At 48.9% G+C, this 10,632-nt stretch overlaps 1 protein-coding gene across 7 annotated transcripts in view; it reads right to left on the minus strand.

The window, feature by feature from the left end:
- Positions 1-9,581, minus strand: part of CLTCL1 (clathrin heavy chain like 1) — a 114,604-nt gene extending 105,023 nt beyond the window's left edge. For 4 of the 7 annotated variants that reach the window (XM_034949277.4, XM_063603361.1, XM_063603362.1 and 1 more), the window contains exon 1: positions 9,410-9,541. In XM_034949277.4, coding sequence (XP_034805168.2) covers positions 9,410-9,451 — 42 coding nt within the window. In that variant the 5' untranslated portion in view covers positions 9,452-9,541. Of the gene's footprint in view, positions 1-9,409 lie in introns of all 7 variants that reach the window. The other 3 variants (XM_034949276.4, XM_003814040.5, XM_063603360.1) reach the window with 2 other exon arrangements.
- Positions 9,582-10,632: the final 1,051 nt, after the last annotated feature.

Consider the following 10,632-nt stretch of genomic DNA (forward strand, 5'->3'; position numbering starts at 1 on the left):
CACCTGTAGTCTCAGCTACTCGGGAGGCTGAGGCAGGAGAATTGCTTCAACCCAGGAGACGGAGGCTGCAGTGAGCCAAGATCGCGCCACTGCACTCCAGCCTGGCGACAGAGCCAAGACTCCGTCTCAAAAAAAAAAAAAAGAAATAGGCAATGGGTTCGGGCACAGTGGGTCACGCTTGTAATCCCAGCACTTTGGGAGGCCAAGGCGGGTGGATCACTTGAGATCAGGAGTTCAAGACCAGCCTGGCCAACATGGTGAAACCCCGTCTCCACTAAAAATACAAAAATTAGCTAGGCCTGGTGGCATGTGCCTGTAATCCCAGCTACTCAGGAGGCCGAGGCAGGAGAACCCGGGAGGTGGAGGCTGCAGCAAGCCAGGATCACTCCACTGCACTCCAGCCTGGGCGACAGAGCGAGACTCTGTCTCAAAAAAAAAAAAGAAAAAGAAAAAGAAAAAAAGAAATGGGCAAGGGTAGTTTTAATAGTACAATGAGTGGGGAACTCATTCTCTACTCATTTAGCCAGGAATGCTCAATACAGGACAATCCCACAAAAATAACTTTTCCATCTAAGATGCCAGATACTACTGTGAGTTTTTCTCCATACGCAGGAACTAAGTCCCAGAAAAGTGATGTGCTGAAAAGCCAGGTTTTTTCTTTCTTTCTTTCCTTTCTTTTTTTTTTTTTTTTTTTTTTAGACAGAGTCTTACTCCGTCACCCAGGCTGGAGAGCAGTGGTGGCACCATCTCAGCTCATTGCAACCTCTGCCTCCCGGGTTCAAGTGATTCTCCAGCCTCAGCCTCCCAAGTAGCCGGGACTACAAGTGCCCGCTACCATGCCTGGCTAATTTTCATATTTTCAGTAGAGACGGGGTTTCACCACATTGGCCAGACTGGTCTCAAACTCCTGACTTCAAGTGATCCACCCGCCTCGGCCTCCCAAAGTGCTGGGATTATAGGCGTGAGCCACAGGGCCTGGCCCAGGTTTGTTTTTTTTTCACTAGTTAGTAGAAATAACCAAGGATTCCTGATCCCTAGTATATTATTCTGATAGGTAACCTAGCTACACATTTTTCAAAAAATTTTCTTTCTTTTTTTCTTTCTTTTGAGACAGAGTCTCGCTCTGTCGCCAAGGCTGGAGTGCAGTGGTGCAATCTTGGCTTACTGCAAAGTCTGCCTCCCACACTCAACCGATTCTCATGCCTCAGCCTCCCAAGTAGCTGGGAATACAGGTGTCCGCCACTGCACCTGGCTAATTTTTGTATTTTTAGTAGAGACAGGGTTTTGCCATGTTGGCCAGGCTGGTCTTGAACTCCTGGTCTCAAGTGATCCACTTTCCTCGGCCTCCCAAAGTGCTGAGATTACAGGCATGCACCACTGCACTGGACCTTAGCTACACATTTTAAATGGCATATATAAGATTTAACTAAAGAAAGGTAAAGAAGATGCTATCTAATGATCCTTTTCAGTTCTCAAAGCCTGCAATTAAATCAATCAAAATTCAAATCTGACAATGGGGGCCAGACATGGTGGCTCATGCCTGTAATCCCAGCACTTTGGGAGGCCGAGGCGGGTAGATCAATGGAGGTCAGGAATTCGAGACCAGCCTGGTCAACATGGTGAAGCCCTGTCTCTAGTAAAAATACAAAACTTAGCTGAGCATGGTGGCACACTCCTGTGGTCCCAGCTACTCAGGAGGCTGAGGAACAAGAATCGCTTGAACCCGGGAGGCAGAGGCTGGAATGAGCCAAGATTGTGCCACTGCACTCCAGCCTGGGTGACAGAGACAGACCCTGTCTCAAAAAAAAAAAAAAAAAAAAAATCTGACACTGGGGAATATGCAAAAAGAAATTACTCATCTGATAGTCCTGTGGTTTCTATGTATAAGGGGCTTAAGGAAGATGTCTGCCTGGGAGGACTACAACTGTGTTTGTACAAGAGTATTAGTGAGAACATCAACTGCCTACATCAGTGAAGCCAGAATGCTTAAGTTGCACTGAACATCCCCACGTTTTCACACCTCTGTGGACACCAATATTTTTTCTTTCTGCATCTGTCTCCTTCCCAGTCTCACTCTCTGCTTTATCCTTGTGCCTAGCATATGGATGGTAAACAAATAGTAAAACAAATTACTTGTTTCAGGGCAGTAAAATTTAGTTCATCTACAGTTTTTAAAACATACTTTGAGGGCCTGGTGTGGTTGCTCACGCCTGTAATACCAGCACTTTGGGAGGCCGAGGCGGGTGGATCACCTGAGGTCAGGAGTTGGAGACCAGCCTGGCCAACATAATGAAACCCCATCTCTATAAAAATACAAAAATCAGCTGGGTGTGGTGGCGGGCACCTATAATCCCAGCTACCTGGGAGGCTGAAACAGGAGAATCACTTGAACACGGGAGGCGGAGGCTGCAGTGAGCCAAGACCATGCCATTGCATTCCAGCCTGGGCAACAAGAGTGAAACTCTGTTTCAAAAAAATAAATGGGCTGGGTGCAGTGGCTCACACCTGTAATCCCAGCACTTTGGGAGGCTGAGGTGGGCGGATCACGAGGTCAAGAGATTAAGACCATCCTGGCCAACATGGTGAAACCCCATCTCTACTAAAAATACAAAAATTAGCCAGGCATGGTGGCACGCACCTGTAGTCCGAGCTACTCAGGAGGCTGAAGCCAGGAGAATCGCTTGAACCGGGGAGGCAGAGGCTGCAGTGAGCTGAGATCATGCCACTGCACTCCAGCCTGGTGGACACAGCGAGACTCTGTCTCAAGAAAATAAAATAAAAAACACATTTTATATTTGAAACACGCCGGGCGCAGTGGCTCACGCCTGTAATCCCAGCACTTTGGGAGGCCGAGGCAGGTGGATCACAAGGTCAGGAGATCGAGACCATCCTGGCTAACACGGTGAAACCCTGTCTCTACTAAAAATATAAAAAATTAGCTGGGCGTGGTGGTGGGTGCCTGTAGTCCCAGCTACTCGGGAGGCTGAGGCAGGAGAATGGCATGAACCCTGGAGGCAGAGGTTGCAGTGAGCCGAGACTGTGCCACTGCACTCCAGCCTGGGCAACAGAACGAGACTCCATCTAAAAAAAAAAAAAAGAAAAAGAAAAAGAAACTTACCAAAGAGCCTTTCCTAGCCTAAAGAGGGAGCTCTGTAAATGAGGGCCTATGAAGAATGTTGACACTGAGGTCTCTTCCAGAACTTACATTCCAGGAGTAGGTTAGTTCAGGGATAGTTAACTACATTTATATAATGCTTTACAGAACTTCTCTCAAATTACACTATTACAGGTTTTCTTTATTTTAACACCAGTGCACAAGACTCTATATTTATCCCAGTTAAATGTCAACTAGCTGGATTCTGGCCTGTCAAGATATATCCGATTCTAATTTCATCACTGAACTTTGCTATCCCAGCTTTGTGGCATCCTTCTTCAGCCTGCCAAGAGTGATGGTCAGCTCCCTGGCATGGAGGCCAGCAGCAGGCCTCAAGAGAAGTGGAAGAAAATGTGGGAGAAGAGCCTGCAAACTCAGTAAAGTCTCAGTGAAGAAGCAAAGGAAGGAAAAATCAGACAGATTGCAGAAAGATTCCCCCTTAGAGAAGGGGGTGACAGGGTGCCAGCAACTACTACCCTAGGGAATACTGATAAACAACATGTCAGATAGATGCAGTGATCTGTCTGTGATCCTATGGGAGGATCTTCAGTGTGTTAAGTTACAAAAGCAAAGGGCAGAAGCATATTTAAAGCAGGATTCTTTTAAACATTTCTGGAAGGATATGGTGGCTTCGTTTATAGTGGTTTCCCCTGGGGAGAGACAGACAGAGGCTGAACTGAAAGATTTTAATTCCCATCAGACTTGCCCCTGCAACAGAAATATCTCAGCAGAGAGGAACCTTGACTCAGATCCTCCTAGGACTTAATTCTTTCAACCCAACCAACTAAAAAAGCACTGGTTTGTGTAGCTTAGGCATTCTGAACATTTAAATGTTCTATGGTGAAGATCTGTTTTTCCAAAGAGTCCCCATTCAAATTCATTTACTCTTTGGTTACCCGCAATGCCACAGTGGTAGGTACTCCCACAAGGCTCACCCTCGCAGACACCCTGGCTGAGGCAGGTTACTCTCCTTGCTTTGTAAATAAACAAGTCAGAAGGCAACTAACTGGCCAGTATGTATTTCCAATACCAGGAGCAGTGGTAGGCCAACAGGCAAAATTTAACAGTTTACATGGTATCTTAAAATGACATTTTACACTGGGATGCAATAATTTTAGGACACAATGAGCCAACTGCTGTCTTAGTACATCAAAAACCACTTCACAAAATGAGATAGCTACATAATGGCAACATAAACCAAATATGGACTGGATTACTATGGGTACGTGTCCCTTTTTGGAGCATGACCCCCAGAAGCCTCTCCAGACACACACGGGTGTGTGTGGATGGGAACTGTTTTCAGTTCAAGCTCAATCTACACCTTCACAGTTTTACTTTCCCCCCTCTTTCCTTAATTATTAATATTGACTAACATGTAGAAGGCTGTTTCACCTGGGCTGTGTGTGAGACTCCCCTGGGAAGGAATACCAAAACTCCATCTCCACCACTCAGAGCTTTGGATTTAACATCCAGCAGAAATATGTTTAAGGCTGCAGGCCATTCTCACATGCAGCCTAGGTAGAGAAGCACTGATTAAGATCTTGATCATCTTTCTCCTACAATTCTAATGCTCAAGGTCTCTACACCTGTTTCAAACACTGCCTCAGAGACACTTTGAGGGAACATGTTTACGTTTTCTGTGTATTGAGCTATGACACATTTCACAGCTTACAAACTTGGAGCTGCTTTTTTGATATAGCTGGGGGGAATTACTTAGGGCTCAAGAAAATTTTTATGTCACCAAACTATTCAGCCATTCCTCTTCTGAATCAAGATGTCTTAAGTTCTCAGCCCATCCTCAGATATTACAAACAGCAATACCCTTCCAACTCTCACATTTGAATATTTCTAAAAAGTTCAAATGGTAGCTCCCTGAGCTCACAATCCAGCAGAGAAAATGAACAGCTACAGTACCCTGGGAAGAGTGTCATTATAAGAGGAACCCCAAAGAGGCACAGAGGAAGAAATCCTAACTGACAAATCAGGGAGAGCTTCCAGAGACAGCGTCATTTCCACAGATACCAGAAGGCTCAGTAGGAGTCAGTGAGTAAAGAGGGGTGAGAGGAGAATGTGTTTTGGCAAGGACACAAAGGGAGTGGCAGCAGAGTTGAGCAGGTGTTGGGCTGGGAAGAACAGGAAAGAGCATGTGGGGATCAGTCTTTTCATGCCAGAGGAAACACGAAACCACTCCCTGAAGGACTTTAAGCAGATGCTCATCCTTGGAGATCATGTTGCCTGTGTGCTGAAGAATGGATCACAGGAGGGCAAGACTAGAAGTAGAAGGACAAAGCTAGCATGACCATCAAGGTGGGGAAGGATGGCATAGTTTAGGGAAATGGTAGTCATGATGACAGTGGCAGAACGATGCCAAAAGTAAACAGGAGAAAGGGACAAGAGGATGGGGAAAACATATCCCAGGCTCCTGGCTGGACACTGGACAAGATACACATCTGGGGAGAAAGGGAACCCCATTTATGAATACTGTGTTTGAGGAACCTGCTGACCATTTCCTGGCCTTCTTCAGTAGGCAGCTGTCACAATGGCAGCAACAGCTCACAAGGACACAGTGCTTTACAGTAGTCCCTTCTTATCCGTGGTTTTTTTCACACTGTTACCTATAGTCTGAAAATATTAAATGTAAGACCCCAGAAATAAACAATTCATAAGTTTTAAATTGCATACCTTTCTGCAGAGTGATGAAATCTTGCACCAGCCCACCCAGGACGTGAATTATCCCTCTGCCCAGCATATCCACGCTGTACACACTGCCAGCCCATTAGTCACTTAGTAGCGGTCAGTTACCAGGTTGACTGTTGCAGCATCACAGAGTTTGTGTTCAAGTAACCCTTAATTTACTTAATAATGGCCCCAAACTCCAACAGTAGTGATGCTGGCATATTGTTATTATTGTTCTGTTTTATTATTAGTTATCATTGTTAATCTCTTACTGTGCTTAACATAAATTCAGCTTTATCATACATATGTATGCATAGGGAAAAAAAAGTGTATAAAGGGTTCAGAACAATCTGCAGTTTCAGGCATCCTCTGGGGGTCTTAGAACATATTCCCCATGGGTAAATCAGGACTACTGTATTATGTACCAGTTATTGTTTAATGCTTTATATTTATTAACTCAAAAACCTCACAACTACCTTGTGAGATAAGAAGTATACCTTTTATCCTTATTTTATAGATGAAGATATAGAAGCACAAAAAAGCTACAAACATTGCCCTAAATCACACAGCCAATAAGTGCCTGAGTCCACATTCAGCGCCTTCAGTTTGGCCTCAGTTTGTGCTCTTAACCAGGACCTGCTACTGCCTCACACACACACAGCAGTGAAACTGCGAAAACACTCGGATGGCTTGGGAACATCAAGCTTATGGGAATACATAACATCACCAGCAGTGTGTCCTGAATGAAAAAGCAGAGGGGCTCAAGACAGATTCCAAGCTCATGCACAAGAGCCGCCCATGGGGCAGTGGGTGTGGGCAGAGAGGAAGGAGAAACCCTGGGAAACTGTGGAACCAAAAACAGTAGAGAAAGGACCCTCAGGAGGCAGTAAAGTGCAGCATCAAATGTGGCTGGACATCACAGAAGATGCGTGTGGCGTGATGGGCTTTATCTCACCTAGCTCATCGCATCTTATTTTTTGAGACGGAGTCTCGGTCTGTTACCCAGGCTGGAGAGTAGTGACATGATTTTGGCTCACTGCAACCTCTGCCTCCCGGGTTCAAGAGATTCTCCCGCCTCAGCCTCCTGACTAGCTGGGACTACAGGTGCGTACCAACACGCCCGGCTAATACTGTATTTTTAGTAGAGACGAGGTTTCACCATGTTGGCCAGGCTGGTCTCGAACTCCTGATCTCAGGTGATCCACCCGCCTCGGCCTCCCAAAGTGCTGGGATTACAGGTGTGAGCCACCATGCTCGGCCTGATTTTATTTTTTACAGCAAAGATTAGCCAACTGCAGCCTGCTTTTGTATGGCTAAACTAAAAGTCGTTTTCATATTTTTAGAAGGTTAAAAAATGTAAGAATATGGGACAGAGACAGAATGTGGCCCTTACAAAAAAGCCTGCAGGATGGCTTGTAACCTTGGCAAAAACAGATTCAGGGGAAAAAATGGGGACAAAAGCCAGACTGCAGGTTACTGTGGAACATAAAAATAATGAAGCACTAAAGCAGCTCTTTCATGACATCCGGCTATGAGACAAGAGCTTCGTGGGGACAAGAGCGGGGGAAGAAGTTTGCTGGTTGTACAGATGGAAGAGAGGTGAGCATTGCCCAACACAAACAGGAAGAAAACAACAAGACAGAAAGGATGAAAATACAGGAAAGGGAGTCTATGACTGAACGAGGCTCCCTTATAGGGAAGAAGGATACCAGATCCAGAGCATAGACAAGAAAGGACACCTACTTTTGAGGTAACAGGAAGGCAGGAAAGGGTGGCTGCAAACAAACATCTAAGTCTGCAGCCATAAAGGTGAGAAACATCCCAGTTATGGCTTCAGTTTTCTCCAAGTCATCTGCTGGTTGCAAGGCAGGAGTGGCAGGATCAGGGATTTAAGGAACAGGCTAAAGTTTTGAAATGTCTGTAGTGAAGGCAGTGCGTGCTGACTCAGTGTGTGCTCTACAGAATGCACAGCAGCCTCAAAGACCCAGTCAGTGTTGGAGACCACAAACCAGACTTTCATTCACCTGGCTGCCCACCACAAGCCACAAGCATTTTCCAGATAATGGAACATATCAACTCTGACGGACATTACAAATCCTGATGGACATTAGACACTCTGATGGACACCTAAAATATCTTGTTGCTTTCTTGCCCTTTGAAAAGAACATATTTAGACAGTGGTTAAGCACAGGCATTGGAATCAGACCTGGGTTAGAACTCAAGCTTTGTCACTTACTAGCCATGTAACTTTTGCTGAAGGAATTATAATATTAACCTCAGTGACCCATGGTAGAAAACAGGATATCACTATCTGCCTCAGTTATCATGAGGATTAAATTAAACGAGATTTATAAAATACAATAGTCTAGTGAGTGGCAAGAGAAACGGCTCAGTAAATGATAACTACATCATCATCATTATTACGAGCAGCAGCAGTATTTTGCTACCTCAACATGACTGGCGCTGGCTTAGCTTAGTGGCAGAATGAAGCCCGGAGAGATGTCAGGGCACTCCCACCTCCATACAACTTCCACTGTGTCACTAACCAAGTGACCCTGGCAGGATCCCCTGGATATCAAGTTTCCAGTCTGCAGAATGAGGGGACTGGACTGCACTACACAGTTCCCAAGGCTTTTCCCGTCTGCATCTAGGGCTAACAGTGCTCTGCATTGTGAAAATAGGAACTTTCAAGCAAGCACGTTCCTCGATGTACTACTTTGTGGTCAAAAAGACTTGAGTCTGAATCCTGTTTTTATTGAATGAAGATGAGTTCTTTAACACTTTTGAGACTCGGTTTCCTCATCTAGAAAAGAGTAAGCGAATCGCAACGAATGGTAGTGTGATGATTTAACACAGAGCACTCAGGGAGGAGCCGCTGGCTATCCCTCCTCTGCCGCACCTCCCAGGGTAAACGTGGGGACCAGCAACGCTCCCGGGCAGACCCGCGAGCGGCCCGCACGACGCCCGACCTGAGCCTTTGCTCAAAGCAGGGGGCCAGTCCTTATGTTTCTGAACACAAACAAATGGAGAACAAACTGGGACCTTATTAAAAAGGCAGGCTTTGGGGGTGTTACTGCATTGAAAAGCCCTATTTAGGCTTGGCCCTGAGAAATTTTTCTCTTGGGTCACGCATGTTCACGGTCCTCCCAGGCGAAGCCGCCCTGGGGACGAAAACCGAGCACAGAGGCAAACTCAGGGGCGAATAAGGACCGCAGGACGCCAAGGGGGGGCGTGGAGCTGTGGGATCGGCGCGGCCCTTGGGTTGCCCTGCCTGCAGCGGGAATCTGTGTGCCTCCTCGCGGGCTCTGAGCGGGGTGTCCCAGGGGGCGTTGGCTTCCACCCCCACCGTTCCCCAGCCGGCCCCGCCGGTAACGGGCTTCGGCGACGGCACCCAAGCGGGTCCTCAGGAGCGGCCGCCGCGCCCGGGACCCCGCAGCCCCAGCCCAGGTGGGAGGTCGGAAATCGGCGCGGCCAGCTGGGCAGCGGCTCAGCGGGGCTGGGGGCGCGGGGTCAAGCCTGGCAGTCCGGCCCGGCGGAGGCGCGGCTGACAGGGCAGCCCCCCAGCCCGCCGGGCCTCACCTGGAAGTGCTCCTGAAAGCGAACAGGGAGGATCTGCGCCATGGCTGGTGCGGGACCTCGGCGGCGGCGGCGGCGGCAGCTGCAGGAATGAACGCCGACCCCTCGCGCGGGCTGACCAGTGGCGACGGCGCAGGCGCAGTGCCCCGAGCTCCCGGTCCCGGCCCCCGCCCTCCTCCCTGACCGCGCCCCGGCCCGCACCCCCTTTCCCCGCCCCTTTCCCCGCCCCTTCCCCCGCCTCCGCCCCTTCCCCCGCCTCCGCCCCTTCCCCCGCCTCCGCCCCTTCCCCCGCCTCCGCCCCTTCCCCCGCCTCCGCCCCGTCCCGCCTCCGCCCCGTCCCGCCTCCGCCCCGTCCCGCCTCTGCCCCGTCCCGCCTCTGCCCCGTCCCGCCTGCGCGGATCCCTCCGCCCGCTCCGAGGGTCCGCGGAAAGTAGTCCCGCGCGCCCTCTGCCCTGACGCGGTGTGTACCAGCTACCCGAGTGAAAGGTTTTCGGGGGATTAACCCTGACGGGGTCTGCGGCGGCCCTTGCCCAGCGCCTGCCACATGTGGAGCGGGCCAGTGGTGCTAGTTCTGCCGCCAACTCTGGACGGTTGAGTTCAGGGCCACTTTTTACTCAGGCACGGATGTGACAGAAAGATGGAAAAGGGTCTTGGAAGAACCACATGTGCCGTATAACGAACGACCTTTTGGTCTGAGGAGGACCGTGTATATGACGGTGGTCCCATAACATGATAACGGAGCTGGAAACTTCCTGTCCTCTGGTGAGGGCTTAGCTAAGGACATTTCCTCTCCTGTATTTGGAGATACACGTACAGGTATGTCATTACCGTGCCAGGGGAATAACGCACCTCACACGCGGTGCGGGTTTGCGGCCTAGCAGCAGCGGACCGCATCAGCTGCCTAGTTGTGTAGTGGCTGTGCCATCTGAGTTTGTGTAAGTTACCTTGTGATGATCCCACAACCGAGACGCATGTCTCAGAATGCATGGATGCATGGGACGCGTGACTGTACGTGTTACAGACGTGTTTCGGCGTGAGGCTCGGCCCCTGCTCCTTTAGGAAACACCTTTCCTGGCTCATGCGGTTTCTAGAGAACACTGTGTCGGAATATCAATGTAGAGAGTCAGCGAAGGTCATCTAGAGCAGATGACCAGCCCCAGGCCAGTGAGGATCACCCAGAGTGCCCGTGGCTGCACGACAGTAGTAGCAGGTGGAAGCTGGAGCCC

The sequence above is a fragment of the Pan paniscus genome, chromosome 23 (assembly GCF_029289425.2).
Source record: "Pan paniscus chromosome 23, NHGRI_mPanPan1-v2.0_pri, whole genome shotgun sequence".
NCBI classification, from domain to species: Eukaryota; Metazoa; Chordata; class Mammalia; order Primates; family Hominidae; genus Pan; species Pan paniscus.